The sequence below is a fragment of the Halichoeres trimaculatus genome, unplaced genomic scaffold (genome assembly GCF_033239565.1).
Source record: "Halichoeres trimaculatus isolate MK-OKI-2021-1 unplaced genomic scaffold, fHalTri1.1 fHalTri1_scaffold_6, whole genome shotgun sequence".
Lineage (NCBI taxonomy): Eukaryota > Metazoa > Chordata > Actinopteri > Labriformes > Labridae > Halichoeres > Halichoeres trimaculatus.
This window is the reverse complement of record NW_027437184.1, coordinates 35,569,245-35,595,014: the sequence shown is the minus strand read 5'-3', so window position 1 is coordinate 35,595,014 and position 25,770 is coordinate 35,569,245. Positions and strand designations below refer to the sequence as shown.

Here is a 25,770-nt window from a genome sequence, read left to right as displayed (position 1 = left end):
CAATCCTGAGGTCACCAAACCAGACCCCCTCGACACCCTGGCTGCGCCTAGAAATTCTGTCCATAAAAGTAATGAACAGAATCGGTGACAAAGGGCAGCCCTGGCGGAGTCCAACCCTCACCGGAAACGAGTCCGACTTACTGCCAGCGATGTGGACCAAGCTCTGGCACCAGTCGTACAGGGAACGGACGGCTCGTAACAAGCAGCCTGACATCCCATACTCCTGGAGAACCCCCCACAGGACTCCCCGAGGGACACGGTCGACTGCCTTCTCCATGTCCATAAAACACATGTGGACAGGTTGGGCAAACTCCCATGCACCCTCGAGGACCCTGCGGGTATAGAGCTGGTCCACAGTGCCACGGCCAGAATGAAAACCACATTGCTCCTCCTGAATCTGAGGTTTGACTATCCTATGGACCCTCCTCTCCAGTACCCCTGAATGCGGGCGTCGGTGGCGCAGTTGGAGAATGCGCTTGGTCGGTGAACGGAAGGTTGTAGGTTCAAGCCCAGCTCTGGGCGACACATGGCAACGTGTCTTTGGGCACTGCTTTATCAGAGTTGTGTGAATGGGTATGAAAGGACACATCTGTGTTAGACATACTGATGGATAGCTACCATTGTAAAAATTGGATCCATCAGTGAGTGAATGAGAGCGCGAATGGGTGTGGATGGGTAAGTGTGACCTGTGGTGTAAAGCAGCTTTGAGTAGTCCATGACTAGAAAAGTGCTATAAAAGCTCAAGCCCATTTACCATTTACCATAACCTTACCAGGGAGGCTGATGGGAGTGTTCCCCCTGTAGTTGGAACACACCCTACGGCCCCCCTTCTTAAAAAGAGGGACCACCACCCCGGTCTGCCAATCCAGAGGCACTGCCACCGATGTCCACGCGATGTTGCAAAGTTGTGTCAGCCATGACAGACCCACAACATCCAGGGCCTAAAGGAACTCTGGGCAGATATTGGATGTTAGATCCAGTATCTAACATCCTCAGTTAAAATGAATCAATCAAAAGGTTGATGGATAAATTAACACGTAAATAAATAAGAACAGTACAGGGATCAGAGGAACAGGAAAATCAATAAATTAAAAGCATAAAGATTAAAAAGAATGAAGACAGAAAATCATAACTGAAAACTGAAATTAAAATGCATTTAAAAAAAAGTCAAATAACGCTCAAAGCGTGTCTGTAAAAAGGAGTTTACTAGAAACAGGTGACAACACTATTTGAGTCACAGTTTGATTTTCACGAGTGTCAAACAAAAGATGCACACAGACAATGGCAGGAGGGATGCTGTGTGTGTGTGTAGACAACCAGACTCCAGGTTCGTGTGTGTGAGTGTGTGTTCTAAGATACAACTGAAATGTAACGCTCCTGAAAACAGTGTGTAACTTTGTCTTCTCTCTATTGTGAAACGTGTTTTTAAAACACTGAGAGAAAACTCTGTTCCCCACCATCTCAGCATCTCAGCATCTCAGCATCGTGACAGCTGTTTTTCTGAGGCAAACACACACAACAACTAACAAGTTTGTGTTAAGACCAAACAGACAATGCGGGCCCACACAGACCTGATCCAGCTCTTCTTCCAGCAAACTGTCATTCTTACACTGAGTTTGAAGTTTCAAATATTTCAAACTCTCTCAGCTGAAACTTGACTCTTTGAGTTCTCCATCAGACACACACATGAGCGTACACAGTCAGTGACACACAGCATCATGTGCGGCTCAGCAGGGAGCTCCAGAGAGAGCTCAGATGAGTCTCTTTAAACACTGATCAGTGACACACTCCGAGGTGTTTACTGTAAACAAGTCTCTGATCACTTCATCCTGTGTGGACCTGAAGACAGACACGTCTTTGGCATGTTCACATGGCTCCACGCTCACATGAGACGAATTCCCGTGTCCTTATCTCTAGCAGCATTCACACATTTGAATAACTCACATCCAGGTAATCTCCGTCTGCACATATTCCAGGTTAATTTCTCTCCTCTGAAGCTCTAATCCCTCCCCAGGAGGAAAGACGGACAGCCATCCCACAACCCCACGACCATCCGTACTCACTTTGTGCTTCGCTTTCATCACAGAGAGAAACGTGAGGATTCATCACACGGAGGAAAGCATGGATTACTGACCCACACACACACACACACACACATCCACAGGGGCACACACGAGATCCGTCAGTGGATCTGGATGAAGCATGGTCCCGGACCAGCTCCAACGTGTCAACATAAATCTGTCTGCTCTGATAGAAGAGACACTCCACAGGCTGAGACTAATCTGCTGTCTGTCCTGGAGCTCAGCACAGTGTGAGAGAGAAATCAAAAGAAAGCAGATCACAGGCACACAAACAGGATTTCATCTGTGCCGCTGACATTTCAGCTCCATAATTTGATTAGTCTGAGTGTGAATGTGCTGAAGTGGTTCCTGATCGGACCAGTAAGCTGCTCTGTGTTCAGGTCTGAGGTCAGGCTGCCCGGCTCCTGGGGGGACAAGCTTTCCCTGGGTGTTGGTGACCTTTTCTGCTCCTGGTAACAGCAGGTCAGAAAGCTGCTGGTCACTCTCTGGACAGAAGAAACCAAGTGTTCAGGCTTTGAAATGAGATTTTATCCAAAGAACCAGTCGGGTGTGACGGCAGGTCAGTGTTTCTACTTTACTCTGACACAACTGTGAGCCAGAGGGCCAGTTAGAGAGGAAGAAAGGGAATGTCCCCGGAAATATGTGCTCTCAACCAAAGGAACTGGAGTGTGACTTTAGTTCTAGGGTTATTGATCTGAAACCGCCTTTCCTGAGGAGGTACTTTTCAGGTTTACAGGAGTTTCAGGGGCAGAGCCTGCAAGCTGAATGTTTCTGATTGCTGTGATGGTCTTCTCTGAGCCTGATAGTGTGAATGTGTCTCTGTCAGCTCCTGGTGTTCTAGTTTGAAGAGTGACCCTGTAAACTGGAGACCTTCAGCTGAACGTGTCAGTGGAGATCCAGTTTACAGCTGTTCAAACACAGAAGTCTCCAAGAATACATCCAAGACAAGTTGTATATACATGTCAGAACCCCCTTATCAGACTGTGACAGTGTCACCAAAAAAGAAAATTTGATTTAATGAGAGAAATAACTCTGAATAAAATTAATGGAAGCGCAGTCAACAAAATGAAGGTTTGGTTTGCAGTGTGATAAAAAATGAATCCCTGTAAGAAAAATGTAAAGATATGTTGGGGTCTGGGTTTCCGTTTTATCCGGTAATTACCAGACTTTGACCAGTAAAATCTGCCAAAGTCCGACATATTTCAACGCCACCAGTCAAAATGTCCTGTGATAAATATTCCCTCTTATTTTTTATGGATAGGCCTGGTCTATGTGGACCAAAACTTTTTTTTTTTCAGGTGGTACTAAACTCGTAGCACAGGTTTCATTTACTCTGACAAAGCGTGCAGTACAACAACAATACAGCAGGAGACACATGTCGAAACAGGCGAAACTTAAAGACTTTTTTACTAAACAAAATAGTTCAGAGGACAAAGATGGTGGTGAGGCTGAAATCCCAGAGGATGCAGCAGATGATGTCTTGCCTCCTGCTGTGAAGAAAAGGAAAAGTCGGTCGTTTCAGACCGAATGGAAGCTTCTGCTGTGCAATATTAATTTTAGTTAACCAGCTGAGTCAGTTGATGGCACTCATTTTATTTGATACAGCCTATGCTTTAAAAGAAAGTTTTATGAATTGACATGTTTTGATATTATTCTTATATGTACGTCGTATCATTTTAAGTCTGCCCCTTAACGTAAACATGAGGATCCATGTAAACTTAATGGCATGACCTTAAAAGCATCAAATTAGTTGCTTTAACGAATTTCGTTAGTAAATAATGTGAAGACTTGTAAAATATAACTTCCATGAGGCTATTCACTCATGCAGTGACAGATCACCCTATAGAGCCCAAATGTCATAGTCACTGTCAAGGTGCGGATCCTAACTGTCATTGTTTGGGAGCTGTCCGCGGGACTCCGCTGTTGGACATTACCTATTGACGCACAGTGCAGGGTTTTATAATCAGTTTTTGGAATCAGTCCACTCAGGTTGTTACACAACTTTACTTTGAATATAGAACAAATGTTTCTAGGACCAAATTATTTATTTTTTTAAATCGCTTTGTCACGTATAGTGATAAAGATTACATCGATTGAAAATACACCTCCACTTGATAACAGGAATAGTCTGCACGAAATTTGACAGGCAAGACCCCCCCCACACATACACACACACACACACACACACACACACACACACACACACACACACACACACACACACATACACACACGTTGTCCAGTGCCATTTTTTTATGTGGGAAACCCTGGTTGGGGTACCTATTGTCACTGTGTCTGAGTTTGTGTATGAGTAAAAAATGAAAATAAGGACGAAATCTTAAAGGGAGGATGTAGCATCAGGGAAGAGGCGGAGGATCGCGAGGGAAAAAGAGACAATAGAACAGGCATGCCTGGAGTAAGGGCCTGAAAAGAAAGAGAAAGACACAAAAAAGCAACAAGCTGTCCAGAAAAAGGGGCAATAAACTTAAAAATAACGAAACGGAGGGTGGTTACTTGAAGGTGCCAATCCAACATCCCAGCAGATCCCAGTTGATTTTTTCTCCCGGGGACCAGGAGTGTGCGCCAGGAGCAGAACGTCCTGTGTGAATTAAGGTTAGTTGGGTGGTGCGATTGTCTTTCTTTTGGCATTTTTCCCTGGTATACCAATGTTTTTTGTTGATTGATCACAAACTTTGGGGTTTTGGGGGTTTTTTCCTATGTGGATTACTTTTGGATTATGTAAGGATTTCTCCGTTTTCCGTTGTGGGCAACGACAAAAACTGTGCCAAAGACATTTTAAACTGACTCAAGAGGGACAAGTGGGTACATTTTCATTAGGTTTGGATTTTTATATTATTTAGGATTAGAAAAGACTGTGTTTGGGGGCATTATTCAGGCAGATTTTCATGTTAGATTGTCATTATGCGCCCGGAGCACAGGAGACCATTGTATTTGTTTTGATTAAATGGTAAACTTTTCGGTATTCAAATACCGTCTCCCCGGAGTCGGTTGGTTTCATTCATTAAATATTATTTATATTTGTCTACTAAAATGCTCTTTTTTTTACAGGGTTTCTAGGTTTCCTGAAAGTTTCACCTTTGAGTGTTTTTGACTCTCTCAACTTGAGCAGGGACGTGTTGTTACAAGATAAATCCATCATCAATCAGTGGGTTCGTTCTTACACCAAATTCTTAAGGAAGCAGAGCAGTCAAAACTATTTGGGACTTTTTTTTAAATGATTTTTCCTGCAGAAAGTTCCAGCAGAAAGACCAGAAACCACAGAAAAAACCACCAAAAAAAAACAGCATTAAAAACACTTTTGCAGCTTGGTTACGGCTTTGGTCTGAAACGCTGATTTTGCTATAAACATACACTGTACAAGGGGTAATTTTTTTTTTAATATTAGAATCATCTGGTTATCCAATCATACCAACAGCCCTACTGCTGTTGGAAAGGAAGCTCAAAGCCAATATCGAAACCAATATGCCACCTGCCAACGATCGGCTACATTACTCTGCATCAGGAACAGACAGGTGATGTAGTGGAGACTATGTCCGTATTTTATACAGAGTAGTTTCAGAGTATGTTTTAACTAGGCACCACTTTGTCACTCGCAGTCACCTTCTTACAAGTGTCAACAAACCCATCTGTTAGGCAGTAAATCACGATCAAAACCAGCAGGGACTAAATATCCTCCATGCTAACAGGCTAACTGCAGTGCCACACATAAAGATGTCTGGTTATCTTCTTCCGTGGTATCATCTCTGCTGTATGGCCTTTAGGTTGTCTCACTGTCCTCTACTGGTCTGGTGGTGTGTTGCAGTGACCTTTATTTTTTTTCTCCTTTACCTAACTGGTCTGAGTTAAATGATCTACCCGGGTTTTCTTAGTCCATGGTGGAAATGCAAACAATGGGCCAAAGAAACAACTTAGCTCTTGGGAATGCTTTTCCAGGGTCCAAAAGTTCCTGGTCTTTTTGGTCAAAAGGGAACTATAGATGTCCACGATAAAGGCCGTAGACAGAGACCCATGACTGTTATCACTGATGAGAGTGATGCAGCTCCTTCACAGCTTTACTGACAGTAGGACTTAAAGAGAGACCTCGACCCTCGGCTTCAGCTCTCTCTTGCTCAGGTGGTTTCTGTACTTTCTTCCACTTAGGCTTCATGTTTGTTCTTTGGATGGCATTCAGAACGAATCATTTTGATGCTGAGGAACTCTTAGGATGCTTTGATCACTCAGAAGACAAACTGATGCAGCTGATCACCCATGATCGAGACATGTTGCTGGATTGAAGTCAGTTTAAACTCCTGTTCACACAGACAAACTGCTGTGTCTGTGTGTCAGCAGCATCAATGATAAGTAGTTTACATCCTAATCCTGCCTTTTGTAACAGAGCAACTCAGTTCTTCACATCCTGAACCTGAGGAGACATTATACCATTCCCTCCTTCCTTCAGATCCTTTTAATGACCCCTTTCTCCCTAAACACCTCTTTTCAGCACAGACAAAGCCTAGGTAGAACTCAAAGCAGGACAGGTAGCATTAAACTGTTGCACCCTGCAGTTAGCCTGTCAGCCTGCGTGAGCACCAAGGTACAGAGTCCAGAAATAGACAAGAGAGAGACGGCTGGTGAGAAAACCACTAGAGAGCAGGGAGGGAAGCAACGACTGCAGTCTGCAGCGAGTGACTAAATACTTTCACAGGGTCTGGTCTGGTTCTTGTATTGGTTACTGTTATACAGTGAATACTTTAAGGTACTATATATGAAAAGAAAGTGTCTGAAAGCCTGCTCTGATTCTCACAACAGGATCAAAATGCCTACAGTGCTCTATCAGTTATTGACAGGTCTGCACCACTCAGTGCACTGGACCACACAAACACTGACTGCCTCTAAAATATTGACGTCTTTAAACAGAAGCACAGGAATAAAGACAATACCCCGACACCTCTCTGTATTGTTAAGATTTTAGATCATCTCTGAACACACAACACGTCCAACCTTGAAGTGGGCTACAGCAGCTGAAGACCACATTGGGTCCCTGCCTTGGATCAACGCTTCAGCCTGCTGCTGCTGTTGCTAGTTTAATGGTGTGGGGGAGATTTTCCTGGCTCACTTTGGCCCCCTTAGTACCAACTGTGCCTGGTTTAAAGTCCACAGCCGACCTGGGTCTTGTTGCTGACCATGTCTATCCCTTTATGAACACAGTGTACCCACCTTCTGATGGAGACTTCTAGCAGGATAACGCTCCATGTCATAAAGCTGGAATCATCTCAGACTGGTTTCTTCAACATGAAAATGGGGTTCCCTGACTCCAACGGGCTCCACAGTCACCAGATCTCAGTGCAACGGTCAAATTATGGTTCACGTCATCAAAAATGTGCTTGTGCATTTTGGCAGTGGAAGCGGCGTTACACTCCATTCATTCAGACCAGTTACCATTCTTTAAACACTAAATTAAAGCTGTATGCAGCACAAAAATCTTGTGACTGTGAGGGAGTGGAAGGGTAGCCAATTTTCCATGCTGGACATGAACACAGCATTGCAAGGTTATTTAATGAAGAATAAATATGTGTAGTCAAAAAAAAATTGTATTTTATGACTAAACAAATTGGTATTTTTTACCACAGAAACACAAAAAAGTACTGAAAATTGGTACCGCTGAGTACCGGTACCGATTGCCAGGTACCGGGCATTGGTACCGTATCGTTTCAAATGTGAAAAGTACCCATCCAGGGGATTCTCATCATGGATGTTCAGCCCATAAATCTACAGGACCTGTGTGATGCTATCATTTCAATATGGAGCAAAGTCTCTGAGGAAGGCCTCAGCAGCTTGAGTGTGTTGAAGGGGTCTGGGTCTGAGTCTGTTTCTTCCCTGTTGCAGCTTTAATAACTCACACCACAAACAGGTTTTCACGCCCTGTGCTAGAGGAAGCAGTGACGCCTCGTGTCGTATGAATCTGTCCCTGCTTTACAAGTTTATTGCACCATCTAACCGCTGACAGCAGAAATGGATTATGGGACGCTGAGCTGTGCAGAGGACACTGGGGTTTGTTCTGATACTGAGACAAAAGGAGCTGTGTTCCCGCGACTGCGTCTCTGTGAGCAGCCCTGATCTGGGACACGGCATTAAAATGTTAACCTACATTTAGAGAAGAGATGTGTTTCAGATAAAACGGAGCAAACATCAGAGATATGGAAAGGTCTGAGAGGGAGAGGAGGAGGAGGAGGAGGAAGAGGAGCGCTATTCAGAAAAACAATGAGGGAACACAGAGAGAGAGAGATCCATAACCTCAGAAAAACAATCAATTCATCTCTCAGCTTTTCTTTACACAGTGTATCAGCTTTCCTGGAGTCTCACAGCTCTCAGCTCGCTCCGACATGACTGACTCTGTTCATTATGTCTGCAACAGCAAGCTACGCTAACAACCAGAGCACAGTGTGAGCTGCTTCACACACACTGATCCTGACACACATCCTCAAAGTGTTAAGACAAGAGCTGCTTTCTCTTTCTCTGCAGAGCGCTTATTAACACTCCAATTATCTGACACACACACACACACACACACACACACTCACAGAGTCAACTACACACTACATCACGCACACAGAGTCAGCCTTAGCTTTAGCATTAGCTCTGCAGGTGTGCTCGTATATCACATGTTAGGGGTTATTAGACTGTGTGTGTGTCCTGGTGAGAACACACACACACACACACACACACACACACACACACACACACACACACACAGCCTGCAGCAGTGTTGTCACATTGATCACACATTGTTGATTTCCAGTGTCACTCTCACAACCATCAGTCAGGACTCCTCACACAAACAGGAATAAATTACATTTCCTGCTGTGTCACTCGCTGTCACTCACTCACAGAGGGAGAGCACGATGCTGCATGTCCCCCGAATAAACACACACACACACACACACACACACACACACACACACACACACACACACACACACACACACACACACACACACACACACACACACACACTCTCTGAGGGCCCACAGTGATCCAGATGAGCATTAACGAGCAGAGAGCCAGCAGTCCGAGGCCGTCTCCTCTGAGTTTTCACTGAATTCGGACTCACAGTGGCAGAAAAACCTGCAGGACCAAACAGAGCTGTAAATCTGCAGGAACTGCTGGACTGAAAACTGCTAGACAAATATTTTAGAAATGAAGCTCTGGCTCATTTGTCGGAGAGAAAACACGGAGCACATCTGGTCCCCATTACGGCGCTGAGGAGTCAAACAAAAGGCTCTCAGAGCAGCCGGGTGGAGCCTCCGTCACTCTCACATTTCACTCCCAGCAGCTGAGGGTGTGAACTTTGATTAAAACATGACCTGCTGAATATTATTAAAGCAGAAGAATGTGCTGAGCTGACGGTTTCAGAGCACTCAGATAAACAGAGCGGTGTGTCACATGACGCCGTGAGAAGGCGCTTCAGACGGCGAGGCTGAAGAGCGGATTCAAGATGAGTGTGAAGACAGACTAACATCACACTCTGTTCCCTGCCTGGAGTTTCCTCAGGTGTGGATAAACACAAACACAAGTGTTTGATTAGAAATGAGTAATTATCAGACTGTCCTGCAGGGTGTGTGTGTGTGAGTGTGTGTGTGTGAGTGTGTGTGTGAGTGTGTGTGTGTGAGCAGACGGTGGAGGAGTTTATTCTCAGAGCGATAAATAGCCGCCTGAAGCTGTTTGTCTGCTGTTTACACACAGCCAGCAGCCTGTATGGATTATATAGCTGCTCCCCAATGTCTCCACTTCTGTCAGAATAAGAGGGAAGGTGGGGGGGGGCTAGGAGGAGTGAGTGTGGCTTGGTGAGGGGGGAGGTAGACATGAGAAGGGTGGGAGAGGAGGAGAGAGACGACGTTGTCACAGCGATTTTTGTCAGCTGGTCGAGGAGGCGCTCAGTAAGATGGTCCCTCCTGCTGCTGTGCTTGGCTAATTAAAGCCCACACACACACACACACACACACACACACAAACACACACACACACACACACACACACACACACACACACACACACACACACACACACACACACATTGTACGGCATAAGGAGTGTGTAAGAGTCACTTAGCTTCAGATTGTGAGACAGTCTTTGTGTCCTGGTTGATATTGATCACAGGACATTAGAGGAGTCTTAAACCTGTTTTCTCTCTGATGCAGGAGGAACCTCTCTGGATCATGACAGTCACTCTGATAATAAAGAAGTCTACATTAATAAAAATTCCTAATATTGTTTTATTTAATCCCATAGGAAACATTTTTATAATTAAGTTTCTAGTCTCAGTTTTAAGTTTAAAGTCAAAGCAGCCTGGTGTTCGTTTCATCCAGTGTTTCTCAAACTGTTTCAGACCAAGGACCGCCCCCCCCAAAAAGAAAAAAAAAAAAAAAAACCTCATGGACCACTAAGCTAAGAAGCCCCAGAACAACAGTCCAGATATCAAACTGATGTGTTATAAACTTGCATCATACTTGTAACAGCCAAAATACCATAGTCTCAGGTCTGGCTTCGCTCCGTCACAGCAGCAGATCAGATCCTTTTTATATATATTCAAGTCAATGTGTCAGCTCACACTGGATCCACTCCATTGAGGTCCGGCTCTGTTCTTCTGTTTTGCCGGATGTCGGAGCTGTGACGCATCAATTCTCCATAGAGAAGATCAAGAAGGACAGCAAGTTGTGACCAGAAACTACCTGAAAATACCCAGTGACTTTCAAAATAAAACAAACTGTGTCAAAACCAGATCATATTTGTTTTGACCACGTCATCAAATGTGGAGTCAACAGGTTTGAGGTTTCACAGCCAACCAGGAACCAGGAGAGGATCATCAGTGGAGTGGGGAGCGCAGGAACTCATCTGTCTTGTGATGTCTCAGCTGTCTGGTGTTCCTGCAAGGTGGCGGACTGAACACGCAGCCGATGTGAGCTGACATACGCAGTCAACACACAACAAACTGGAGACGCATTCTGTGCATTCCCGACTTTACAACTCCCATCATACATGTGACAATGTTTATCAACAATTCTTTACACCGCTCTTTTCCCCACCTCTATTCATACACCTACAGCCAGTGTTTTAAAAAGCACTGCTTGTCCAGATTGGCCCATACACCCAAGTTCCTCCGACCGGAAAGAAAGGGTGTTGTTCTGAGTGAGTCCCAGCAAACTTGCCTTTTTAGTTTGTTTAAATGTTAAAAAAAGCACATTTTACTCCCCATCCTGGCAGACCCCTAGAGGATGCTGGTGAGTCACAACTTAAGAAAGGGTCAGCAACATGTATTCATCTTTCTGTCTAAGCTGATAGGCTTTTTGGAACCAAAATCAAAATGATAAAAAACAGGTGCCTAAATCAGCCCAGTGATGTACTGAGGAAGAAAATAAAGTATTTGCAACACGCTGCCAGAACAGTAGAGGGCAGTAAGACAACACCAAAGGCCTTTCAGTGAAAGGGACAAAATAAAGTTTGGCAAACAAGCTGCAAAACCTCAGTTAGCCTGTTAACATGGAGGACATTCAGCCTGTGCTGATTTTAGCGAAGCTGTTCCAAAAAAAACCTGAGGACACGGTTCTTAAGCATGATTGGCTCCCAGCACTGTTCCCCTGCTGGCCAAATACGGCACACTTCTCCAATATGAATCAGACTTGGGCACAATTGCCTCTTGTATATACATCAACCTTTTACCTTGAATCTTTTTCTGACTTAAGTGACTTTTTGGCTCATGTTAGGTTGTTTTGGTCTGACAGCCCTCTAACACCCCTGTCTTTGTTTAAAAGAACTGTTGAGGGGAGCGGTCACAATGGTTTTCCATCATGGATTGTTCGTCAAGTCATTGTTGTGTACACATGCTTGCGCTGGTACATTAAGTGTACCGCACCAAAACACACCTCCCCAAAGTGTGCCAAAGCTAGGGAAGTGAATCGTGTTTGAGCACAGCACGTAGCTGTTACACTGGCCAAATGAGCTGGACTTTAGGGTTGAAGTATGCTTGGACACAGTACTAGGGATGGGTACCTTTCACATTTGAAACGATACAGTACCAATGCCTGGTACCTGGCAATCGGTACCGGTACTCAGCGGTACCAATTTTCAGTACTTTTTTGTGTTTCTGTGGTAAAAAATACCAATTTGTTTAGTAATAAAATACATATTTTTTTTGACTACACATATTTATTCTTGATTAAATAACATTGTAATGCTGTGTTCATGTCCAGCATGGAAAATTGGCTACCTTTCTTCTCCCTCACAGTCACAAGTATGCATTTAGGTACCTAAACATGGTACCTTTTGATTTTACATGAACAGGTACCCGGTACTTTTGACAGAATTCGGTCGGTACCTATAAAAGTACCTAATTCAGTACCCATCCCTACACAGTACAGATGGCCAGTTTGACCCCGCCTTGAAACAGCTACGAAACATCAGACCACTCTGCAGTCTAAAGCAAGACAGCAGAAATCACCAGTGTTCTGCTGAAAGAGCTGCCCTGTTAACTGACAACTCATAGGCAGATACATCTTTCTCAAACCGCTTTAGATCATCATCAAATACTGACCTGATGAGACTTTGACACATGTATCAGACTAAAGCAGGATGTATTCTTGAGGACTTCTGTGTTCAAACAGCTGCTGTAAACTGGACCTCCACTGACACGTTCAGCTGAAGGTCTCCAGTTTGCAGGGTCGCTCTTTAAACTGGAACACTAGGCGCAGACAGACACATTCACACTATCAGGCTCAGAGAAGACCATCGATTAGGAGGTACTAAACCAAGTCCATCACAGCTGGGGGTCATCTTATTGTGGACAAAGGGAGGAGGAAAATAAAAACACTGTGGCTGCTCCACCAATCAGAAATATTCAGGTTATTGGCCCCGCCTACCAAAGTTCCTGGACTTCTGAAAAGTACCACCCTACTAGCCAGGGCCATTTATGAGCCTGTCCCTTAGAAGGATGACTTTAACGACTGCACATTATGTTTGAAACTAAAAGAAGGAGACAGAGAGATGAGATCAGGTGTGCAGCAGAGAGGAGAACCCAGGTGAACCCAGGCTGAAGAAGAAATGTAATGGTACCTATTTGAGTGTGTGATTGTCAAAGTCACCTACAGAGCCTGACTGCAGAGGCACGTGACGGGGGGCTGCAGCCTGAGATTTGAGTCCAGAGTGCTGTGGGATGTCACATGGTCACCTCTGGCTCCGGAGACTTCTGTCATCTCCACACTGACAGATCGTGTGGCTGCCGCTGGTCATCTCCTCTAAATATAGAGACGGTTACAGCACCTGACACACACACACACACACACACACACACACACACACACACACACACACACACACACACACACACACACACACACACACACACACACACACACACACACTCACTCACACACACACTCCCTCACACACAGCTCTGAGGATCTCACAGGCACAGAATAATGGTCATCATCAGAAAGGTCACAGAGGAAGATTTCTAAAAATAGAGTGTGAAGAGAGCGAGGAGAGGAGAGGAGCAGCACAAAGACACATCCCAGTCTCCTCCTCATCGTCTTCATCGCGCAGACATCCTGCTGGAGTCCTTTACTCAGCCTGACACCGTCAGGACATCAGTCACTCTGAATCACTCTGCCTCTGCAGCGCGTGGTGAGAACAAAAAGTCTCATCAGAGCTTCTTCATGGACCCACACAGAGTGGGGACTCTGTGGGACCGTTACAGACACACGTACAATTACACATGATTTTACACACAGGTGGACACACACACAGAAACAGGCACAAGTGATTTCTCAAAAAACTCGAGATTTTCACAAAAAAGTAGATTCACACACAGCTAGATTTACAAATGCAGACATCACACACATCCAGGAAAGTTTACACAGACAGGTACATTTAAACACAAAGAAAGACACACACACACACACACACAGGTTTTTTCACAGAAAACAGTAAAGATTCACACACAGGCAGGTAGACTCTCTCTTCCTCTCCCCATTTCTCTCTCTCTCACACGCACGCACACACACACACTCACACACACACACACACACACACACACACACACACACACACACACACACACACATACAGGCTGCAGGCTGACTAAACATCAGGGGGAAAGTGTCCCATGTTCTGATTGATCAGTGAAATCCTAGGAGCCATATTCATACTGATCCTTAAACTCATGAATATAATAGAATAGAATAGAATAGAATAGAATAGAATAGAATAGAATAGAATAGAATAGAATAGAATAGAAGGATATAGGGGGAAACATATGAGATAGATGTAGGGGGCAGGATGTAGGTTACATAATGTAAAGGACAGGATATGATAAGGGATGAAGGGGATATATTGGCAGTGATAGGAGGTAGGCTATATGATGTAAAAGTAAGGATGTAGGGGATATGGTGTAGGGGACAGGATGTAGAGGCAGGGTACATGGAATCAAATCGAATCATCGGGGGATAATATTTAGGGGTTAGGATGTAAGAGATAAAGTTGATGGTATAGGATGTAGGAAATAGGATATAGGGGATAAGTTTAGGGGACAGGATAGCATATGATAGGATAGCATAGGATAGGATAGGATAGGATTGGGCTGGGCTGGACTTGACTGGACTGGACTAGACTGGACTGGACTGGACTGGACGGGACTGGACTGGACTGGACTGGACTGGATAGGACATAAGGATAGTTTAGGATGTAGGGGATAGGATTTAGGGAGCAGAAGTACGGGATAGGATGTAGGGGATAGGACACGTGGGATAGGGTGTGGGGATAGGGTGTGGGGATGGGGTAGGAGTTAATAGACATTTCAACAGGCATGGGTATTTACAGGTTCATAATAGAATAGAATAGAATAGAATAGAAAATACTTTATTTATCCCCGAGGGGAAATTCAGGAGTCACAGCAGCATTTAAGAAAACAAAAGTAAGAAAGAGTATAGAAAGTGCAAAAAGGTCCATAAGAAATTAGATGACGACTTCCCGTCCACCACTCGTCCACCACTCTCCAGCCCAGCCAGTCTCCACCTCCACAGGGTCCAGGACTGAGCCTCCCCAGCAGTCTGCTCAGTCTCTGTCTCCTGGATCCTGTCTGCTCACAGCAGGCGAAGCTCCTCCAATGTGTCGCCGGTGTCCGATGTCAGCTCCGTCAGCCACGTCCGTGAACAGCACGATGCTGCTGGGTTAGCACGGCTAGCATGTCCATCCCCCGGAGCTGGATCCCACGTTCCCAACAACGATGGATGGAAGGACAGGTCCACGTTGTCATCTCCCAGCTCACACCCGAGAACCAGCACGTCGTCCTCACCTCCTCCTCCTCAGCTCGAGGGAAATCATCAAGCCCTACACTAGTTAGCATTGGCATGCTACAGGCTGCTAACAGCTGAGTTCGCATGTAAACAATGCAGCCATGGTTACATGTAGGATCTCCAGACAAACACAGGAGAAAAGTAGTCAAAAATATCGCCGAAGCCACAAAAAGTTTGGTGTCCGTGACCAACAATGAACCATACAAAGTAATGATCCACTCCAAATACAAAGATTACGAAAAAGAGACGAAAAAAAATTACAAGAAACAGACAAAGACGAGAGAGCTGCTGCAACAGGCAGCTACTTGGGTAGCGCCTAGCAACGGAAAAAAAAAGGAACGTGTTCTGAAAGAAAATTTTGAAAAATAATAAGAAAAAAAGAGTAAGCAATTCAGAGAATGACCTTGATATAAAACACTCACGATGAATTCTGAAAGGAGACACTGTATAAAGGTAAGGACGCCATCTCTGAGTTAAAAGCGTTCTAACTGCCAAGTTGGAAAAACTTGCCATAACAACAGTATTTCTGTTTATTAACATTGAATACTACTATGTATACGGCTGAAACACAAGTTTAAAAAAAGATTATAACAGGAGCTTCCTTCTGTGAACTCGAGGGTGGTGTGGATGCTCCGACTTACAAGTCAGAAATTCCTACCTGGGGGAGGGGCTCTCCAATTGAACGTTCCCACTTGAAACTTGGGAATTATAAATTCCGAGTACAAACAGAATGCATCAAAAGACCCTTATTACCCAGCTCTCTAACTGATCTACCAGCTGTGTAAGAGGCTCACTTCTAATTGGTCAAACCCCTTTACAGTGGTTATCAACCTTCACTAACATAAGACCAGAGACTGATCACATCACGACAAATCAATCCACTGAAAAGAGTTCAGAGAGTTTAGCTTCTAAATGTTAACAGCACAGACTGTGAGATAGGGTAAAATTGTTAGCTTCTGTTAGCATCATATAAGCAAATTTGTGGTTAAAACATTAGCCTCTGTTAGCATGGGTGCGGCACAGAAACTGTTTCAACACATTTTGTGTATGATATTAATCACATAGGAACACTAACTGAAAATCACCAAGACAATTTTTTAAATTAACTCAATTGTAGATTATCTTCAATAAGTGAAATAATCTTTTCATTAACGTTCTTTGTCATGTGAAAATCTAAAATGACATGCAGAGGTTTATTTCTACAGCTCCACATCTAGAATTATGATCTATCATATTGTTTTTTACATTCAGATTCATACTTTCTTAGTACCTTCTCTTGTTTTGTTTTGTTTTTTTGATAGAAAAAATGTGCATCATATAAATAATTCAAATACATTTTCAGAATCTTAAAGCCTTGTGGGTTTTTTGTCTATACTAACTGTAAAGTAAAGATTAAGTCAGAAAGATAATGATCACATGCATATTTTATTCTATTCTACTCTAATCTTTGCTTTTCTGTGTTCTCGTATTCCTTTTTATCCTATCAAAGGTCTGAATGAAACAGCAGAACTTGAGCGTCTCTCTGGCCTCTTCTCCCTCACTGAGCTGGTTTTAATGTGTCAGAAGTCAGAGTGTGTTTCTTTCTGCAGAGAGGAACGGGCGAGTCCCCGAGCAAAAACATGGACCATCTCACTTCCTCTTATAATGCAACTAATGAAACCCCCCTGTTACCCCTGGACAACTGGACACACACACACACACACACACACACACACACACACACACACACACACACACACAAACATAAATGTGTGCTCTTGCAGTGGATTCACTGGCTTGAAGCTTGTTAAACTTCACAGGGACATTATAGACTGTAGCCTGGATTTCATCCTGATCATCAGAGTTTATTTGAAGCAGAGTTTATGACGGACTCCACACTGGAAATGCTGACTCAACCTAGCTTACTGACGACCAAACCAAAAACACAGAGGCTGAGTTACAGACGGCTTTTTTTCCTCCTCTCTAACAGCTACAGTGTTCCCGTCTGTCAGTCAACTCAGCCGTGCTCTTAATTATGCAAAACTTGTCGTTTTTATATCTTCCCAACTAATGAGCCTTAAGAAGTCCTCCCCCACACCGCGCACACTGATAGAGAAATGAGCTATTCAGGCTAAAATAGTTTTTGTAGCAGGCTCAGTTTTTGCTGTTGAGATTGGTTTCTTTGAATGGGTGGGTGTGTGTGTGGATGTGTGTGTGCTTTCCAATGCTTCTGCAGCCAGCCTTGCACTCGAGGAAGTGCAGTTTTTGGCACCTCAGCACTGGCTTCATTTCTCAAGAGCAGAAGTTTCTGCTTGGACGTGATAACTTTCTGCTTTTGTTTTTGCTGGAATTGACAAAAACAAAGCTGGAACAAGGCAAAACAGATCTGGAGCCAACATTGCTTTTACTGGAGACTTTCAGAGAACTTACAACTGTTCAACCGCATGTTTGGTCAAAAAACACGGTAAGAGAATAAACTACAGACACAGCTCACTGCATGTAGACATGATGAAAACAAGCTGCTAAAGTTCAACCTGAGACTTTGAACTTGGAATAGTCGTTGGTCTGAGTATTTGACAAACTGCTGATCTACTGGGATTTTAACCAGTAACCATCTCTAGAGTTTACAGAGAATTTTCCAAAAAGAGAAAATACCCAGTAAGCAGCAGTTCTGTGAGCCAAAATGCCTTGTTGATGCCAGCGGTCAGAGGAGAATGGCCAGACTGGTTGGAGCTGATAGAAAGGCAACAGTAACTCAAATAACCGTTGGGCTACAGCAGCAGAAGACCACTTCGGGTGCCACTCCTGTCAGTTAAGAACAGAAAACTGAGGCTACAATCCACACAGGCTCACCAGAACTGGACCATAGAAGACTGAAAAACGTCTCCTGGGGCCTGTACTACGGGAGCAAGATTAAGTCATCCAGGATAACTCTGCGACAACTTGCTGAACTTCACCGGATCTCTGTCAGCCAGGCTCGTCATCAACTTGATAAGTGAATCCGGCTGGGATCTGTGCGCGCACACATAAAATGGGCGTGGTTAGCGGCCCCGGAGCATTTTCCACAATGGAGAAGAGAGCAGCCTACTTTACGGCGGAGGAGCAGCAAATAATCCTGCAAAAATACGAGGAGTACTGCAGTATTATCCAGGCCAGGAGCAACACAACTGTGGCCGCGAGAAGCCGGAGGGATTGCTGGCAAAAAATCACCGACTCTGTGAATGCATAAATTTCCAAAATGCTGATATTAATAGACCTATCTCATCATGTGACGACACGGGCAGTTAGGTCCTTATTCATTCATGTTGTCAGTCAGTGTGTGTGTGATCAGCATCATATCCCACCTCATAATTAGAAAGAGTCCACTCTCCTAAAAATCCAAAGGAAAACACTCATTATAGGCAGTTTGTATTGCAGATGCAATAGCAGTGGGGAAAAAAGGTCGTGGGAGCAAATAAAAAATAAATATAAAAACATCCTTCAAAGTGGTCAGTATGAAAGATTCCATTTGCACACATTTCTACTTTTCCCTGACAATGTCTCAGTTATGATGATCAGCAAGATATTGTTTGTTCACAGCCCATAAGAAAAAATGTTGGGCCAAAAAGACAGGGGGTGGTCCCGCGCCGGAGGACTTCACTCCGGCTGAGCAAATTGGTGACTGAGCGGTCTTTTATGCCCGACCAAGAGAACCGATTGGTCAGCGGGCGGTCTGTCAAACCTCGTGAGCGCTTATCCTGGAACTTCACCTGCTCCAGACCAGGTTTGGCGTTCAGCATCAGCTACCAGGGCAACGTGTCTGGATAAAAAGAGATCCACATTCGTAGTGCGGAAAACCCGAAACTTATCTTGGAAGTTATCTCTCAAAGAGCTAATCCAGCTTCGTAGTACAGGCCCCAGGTCTGATGAGTCTGGATTACTGCTCCACATTCAGATGGTTAGCTCAGGATTTGGAGGAAACATCATGAAAACACGGGTCCATCCTGCCTTGGATCACTGTTTTAGCTCCTGCTAGTGTAATGGTGTGAGGGAGATCTTCTGGCTGATAAAGGCCCATTTATGCTCAATATAAAATATGGATCCAGATCTGGATGGAGCCTTCTGTCTGTTCTCTGCGTTCCATTTTGTCCGAATTTCTGCACATTTCCATAAAGCTTACAGATATGAGCAGAAATGGAGTAGTACCCCCAGGAAACTGTGGAGGCAGTGTTGTTGCTGTTATTACCTGATACATACCTCTAGTGAGACATAAAGAAAAAATAATGGCGGAACTATTTTAAGAAGAACTTTGCTAGTAGGGGAGGACCTTAAGCCTCTGTTATTGTCTTTTATGCAAGAAGTACATTGGCAACACCTCCTCCACAGTGGCCATGTTTGTTTTTGAGTTTGTTGTTATAAGCTTTTGTAGGACGTATGAAAGTGTGTGAGCAGTGACGGTAACATTGTTTGAAAAGGATCTATGCATTTTGGTGCATAGGGGGAGGATAAATGAGCTTGATTTAAAGTCCACAGCCTACCTGAGCATTGTTGCTGATCATGTCCGTCCCTTTATGACCACAGTGTACCCATGTTCTGATGGAGACTTTCAGCAGGATAACGCAATGTGTCACAAAGCTCAAATCATCTTAAACTGTTTTTTTGAACATGAGAGTGAGTTCAATGTACTTAAATGGCCTCCGCAGTCACCAGAACTCAGTCCAGTAGAGCTCCTTTCAGGCTAACATTGACAACTTTAATTCAAAAAACAAACCAAAAATTTCATATTTAATGTTCCAAACTTCTGCGCCCAACATGATAACACTGACGCTTTGGGGGAGCTGAGGCATCATATTTTGAATATTTCTGCTGCTGGTTTGATGAGCTGCAGGATGAGAACGTGCCAACTAATGAGGAGCATCAGTGTTTATTATTTAGTGACGAACACCAGGATAACTATAAGATACAAGAGGAGTATAGGAGGGAGCAGGACACATGGTTTTCTTCAGAGAATGATCTCAGACATTCAGGGTCAGCACAGAGACTGAGGCAGAGCAGAGATTAAAAACACAGACACAGGGTGCAGCAGAAAACATGAGTCAGCCCAGGTCAGAGTGACGGTGCACTACACCTTTCTCCTTTTAACAGCTCTGTGATCTGATTTATTTATCAGTCTCATTTATTCAGCGGACACATTCAGGCTGTGCAGACCATCACCTTCTTTTACCTCCTCTCACTCACCTCGTCCACAGAGCTGTTCCTGCTGGTTAATGAGACACAAACACCAAGTATGAACGCTAACATCTACACAAAACACAAACACACTGTATGAGAAAGTTCACAGTTTCCCTTTGATCACCTCGCAGCTTTTTACTCAGATTCATTTTAGAAGTTACTGCATGCCAAATACTTCATTTTCCTACATTTTATTTAGATTCAGTAAAATTAGTTTGAAAAAAAAGCCTTTCATTAATGCCAGCTCAAGGCACGATGTGTCTCAGAGCGTGATGCTGGGCCAGTGGAACAGTGCTGCGTGTGTGTGTGTGTGTGTGTGTGTGTGTGTGTGTGTGTGGATCTCCCTCCGCGTGTTCCCCTCTGGAGCCCCAGCAGCACAATAATGTGAACCGGCACCCTGAGACACCAATATAAAGCTGAGGCTGAACTGAGATGAAAGTACAAAGACATGATGACAGCTTTGTTCTTTCACGATACACTTTGAGACTCATGACTTAAAAAATGTCTATGTTGTTATTTTCTCTCCTTTCTCATCTTTTGACCATCCAGTAACAGTTCCTCTGTATTTAGTCTTCAGGGACAGTTTGCAGGAAGTATCTGATTCTGAACACAAGAGCTCGGAGGAGTCTGTGTCCAAAGAAAATTCTACTTTATGGTTATTTTGATCAAAGTAAAGTGCAATAACTTTAAAAAAAAATCTCTGATAATAGAATAGGATAGAAAGAACAGAAAAAAAGTGACATTGTGTTTTTAACAATGAAGCATTCCGTATTTTCCGCACTACAAGGCGCTTCAGAATATAAGGCGCACCTTCAATGAATGGCCTATTTGAAAACTGTTTTCATATATAGGGCGCGCCGCATTATAAGGATAGGATAGAATAATAGGATAGAAGCTACAGTAGTGGCTGGGGTTGCGTTATGCATCCACTAGATAGAGCTGCGCTAAAGGGAATGTCAACAAAACAGTCAGATAAGTCAGTCAAACTCAGGCTACATCCACATGGAGCCAAACATTTTCCTATCCAACTATTTTCTGTGCCGTTTTCAAAAAAAGTGTGCCGTAAAGATGAAGCCGTTTCTGCCGTCCACAAAAGCCGTTTCCAGAGATCAGTTCACATGCCAGACCTTTGGGGGGCGCTGTATTGCTCTAACAATAAACAAGAGAAGAAGCCCGGCCAGCCTGTGAGCTAACGTTAGCACTTAGCAGAATTCCTCTTTACTGGTTCTTACCACTCACTGCTGTTACTTTGGCGATGCCCCCTGACTACTGTACCCAAGATTAATAAATATTGATCCATATATAAGATTATAAGGCGCACTATCGGCTTTTGAGGATATTGAAGGATTTTAGGTGTGCCTTATAGTGCGGAAAGACGGTAGATGTTTTACACCAGAAAGTTCAAGAACTTATAAAACATTCCCAGGAACTAAATGGGTCCTTCAGCCAATAGACTATGTAAGTGCGGACAGTGAAGTACAGAGAAAAAAATTAAAAAAACATAAACGTATTTACAAAAGACCACCACACCAGTAGAGGGCAGTAAGAAAGAGAGATAAAGGCCATTCACCAAAAAATATAAAAACCAACACCTTAGAAGAGACAAACAAACTGTCTTCTTTATATGTAGCACTGCAGTTAGCCTGTTAGCATGGAGCAGACTCAGCCTGGGTTGGTTTTTAGCACTTCCACAGTGTCTTATGGTTTTAGACCAGAGGTTGCCGCTTGGTTCGAACATCTGTTGTAACCTGGATATCCACTGACACGTTCAGCTTTAAGGCTGATTTATGCTTGATGCTTCCACTGGGTCCACACAGCTTTGTGTAGATAAATGATGCCATTTTCACACCTATGCTCCCTCGCCCGGTCCCCTCTACGCCGAAAATTTCAGCGCCACACACACTCAAAAAATGTCTAACCTGCTAGACGGAGACGTGCGGACACGATGGCGGAAGAACGAGATACCCTAGTAGTCTAAGTGCAGAAGTACAGGCTCTTCACACAAAGATCACCGTGATAACTGAGTGGTAAATAATTCATGCTGTGAAATTGCAGCCACTATTGACAGGAACGGGAGATCGGTTAAAAAGAACCTGGAAAAACCTCCGGGACAGATATGTAAATGTGTTATAAACAAAGGCAAACTTCTTCAACTCTTGTTAAGTGCTCTGGTAGACGTAGGTTTGTGATACACCGCCCCCTGTAGTTTAGGAATGGAAACCACACATGAAAAAGATGTCGTGCGGGGTGTTAAAAAGCCTAGAAGCCTCACTTGTTCTCTCACGCAGATCTCGTGCATCTGATTTCTACATGTCATGTTCACACAGAAAGCATAACACAGCCTTTACAAGGTCACGCTTTAAACTGGAACACCGGGAGCTGACAGAGACACATTCACACCATCAGGCTCAAAGAGACCATTGTTTAGGAGGTACTAAACCAAGTCCATCACAGCTGGGGGTCATCTTATTGTGGACAGAGGGAGGTAGAATAAAAACACTAGCTGCTCCACCATTTAGAGATGCTCAGCCTACAAGTCCTGCCCCCAAAGTTCCTGGACATCTGCAAAGTACTACCCTCCAGCCAGGGCTTTATGCATTACTCTAGAACTAAACATGGACCCTAGTTCCTGCAGTTCAGAGCAGCTCTAGTATGTTAATGGACAGCGGGCAGAGTCGAACCTAAATCAGCTAACCAAAAAAAAAAAAAACATTTTCTTCTCAAATGCAGGAATCAAATTTGGACCCTAGTTCCTGCATTTGAGAAGCATGTAGATCCAGGGAAAAGTTCCTGGAGTCAAAAAACACCTTGATGCAATGTACTAAATGTTCCAGGTCTATTTGAGATCTTGGTTAAGACTCTTCAAACCTACCAGAACACCACCTGATACCAGCCAAACCCTCAAGTTGAATATAGGGCAGAGTATCTATTACCGATACCATACACAACTTATTACATGTTTATTTTCAAACCAAAAAGAAGAGACCACATCCTACACAGAATGCTCCATGACAGCTGTTCTTTCCTACCGTGAATATCACATGAACATTCAGTCTCAGAGATTCTAGACGCAGAAAGAAAATTTCTCCATATAATCCCATTGCTGTTATACCAACACTACTCAGTCTTTCTTTTAAACTGTGGGTCTTTGACAAGAAATGCATATTTTAGTGTTACTTGACTTTGAGTCCACTTCAGTTTCTTGCTGTGACATCCATGTTTCTACTTTCTACATCTGCACACAGTGGTGCTTCCTGCCTCTGAAACATGTCAGGAGGAGGACAATCTGAAGATAATGTGAAATAATGACATGAGTGTTATGAATGTTTTAAAGCACTCTGGTAGTCTGTGTGCCTTGGTTAAAAATCTTTAGTGTATCAGAGCTTTTCTTTATCTTGTTCAGTCAAAAGATAAATCCATGAACTTTTTAACACAGCCTCAACAAAACTCACAGAGTCCACATGTCATGGTGACCAGGACCAAAATGAACATATGAAAACTTAAACCTGTGCAGTGACAAAGTATCACTGCCAACAAGATTTTCAAGGTCTTTATGAAACCAGTTTAACCACTTCTGTCAGCAGGGGGCGCTAAAACCTATACAACAGAAAAGTCTCTGACAGGGGCTTTAAATGTCTGATCGTAAATATCATAGATCCATACAGCTCAGTGTGGAGCTTGAGATTAACTAGTGAGACTTACACACACACACACACACACACACACACACACACACACACACACACACACACACACACACACATGGCAGCTTTTGCTGTCAGAGCAGTCAGAGAAATAATGAAACCTCTCGCTCATCATCAGGCTGGTTTCATGACAACACGGAGACTTTTCACCCACACACTGATTAAATAAAGACATTGAGCGACACAACACAGCTCTCACACTCCACAACTTCTAATCCAACACACACACACGCACAGCTCAGCACTGGAGCAATGCACGTGAATGAACTTACCAGAGAAGAGCGCGAGCAGAGGCGCGGCGGACATCCCGGCATGCAGCAAGGACAAACCCACTCAGGAAAGGAGAGAGGGGCCGCGGAGGACTCTGAGAAAAGACCGGCTTGACTTCACCGTGGGTACAGTGAGAGCAGACACAGCAGTGAGGAGTCCCGCGCGTGTCACCCGCACGCCGCGCAGCTTCCGTCCACGCGTGGCAGCAGCAGGAGCAGCAGCAGCATCCTCTGTGACTCTCTCCTTGAGCTCACCCTCAGCTCGTGCGGGTGTTTCCTCTGTGCGCGTCCTGCCCTGCGCTCCGCTGCATGGAGCACGAGGAGGAGGAGGAGGTGCAACAAAGGTGCGCGTGCGGCAGCTGGTGGAAGGGGGACCTCTACAGGTGACGTGGGTGCATAAATCCGTGAAACGGGTCCGTAACACTGCGCGCGCACACGCACGCACACGAAGAGCCACGAGAGAGAGAAAAAGAGAGAGTGTGTGTATTTGTGTTGTGAGCCAAATCATCCTAACACAACAGACGAATGTCACCACAGACTGCCATCCCACCCTGCAGGACGCACAATGAGCCAAGAGGGAGAGAGAGAAAAAAAACACAAAGCACTGTGTAAAACCAGCAAGAAGAATTTATCATCTTTGGTCAAAATAAAAGGAAACACCCCGCACATGTCTGGAGGAACATGAGGTTGAACCTAGACACTAATTTTCAGCCTCATCTTGATTTATTTTAGCATCACAATCAGCTAATGAGGAGCTGTAACAGACTGTCAGACACACATTCATTCATTATCATCTTCAACATGTGTCCTGCACAGGGCCGGCCCTAGCTCAGCAGGCGCCCTAGGCGAAAGACAAAAATGCCCCCCCCCCCCCCCCCCCCCGCGCTGCAAACACGCAAACATACATATAATAAAATAAATACATCATAAATTGTGAAGATAAATACAGTCTTTATTACTTCAATGCGCATTAAAACTTTACAAGCAGAACTTTTGTGAAAATAAAAAAAATACAGCAAATCTTGAAACTTTTCAAAACAGTGCAATTGGCAAAAAATGCACATCATTGGAATATTTAGAGCCATAATAAATAAATAAAAAACAAATAACACTTCCAAGTTTAGTGCAAAAGTCCCTGAGGGGAAAAAATGCAATTCCAAAAACCTCTCTCCCTATTACA

At 44.1% G+C, this 25,770-nt stretch overlaps 1 protein-coding gene across 1 annotated transcript in view; it reads right to left on the bottom strand.

Moving 5' to 3' along the window:
• Window positions 1-24,879, bottom strand: part of clmpa (CXADR like membrane protein a) — a 132,076-nt gene extending 107,197 nt beyond the window's left edge. The window contains exon 1 of the mRNA XM_074672978.1: window positions 24,594-24,879. Coding sequence (XP_074529079.1) covers window positions 24,594-24,627 — 34 coding nt within the window. The 5' untranslated portion in view covers window positions 24,628-24,879. The remainder of the gene's footprint in view (window positions 1-24,593) is intronic.
• Between the last annotated feature and the right edge of the window lie 891 nt (window positions 24,880-25,770).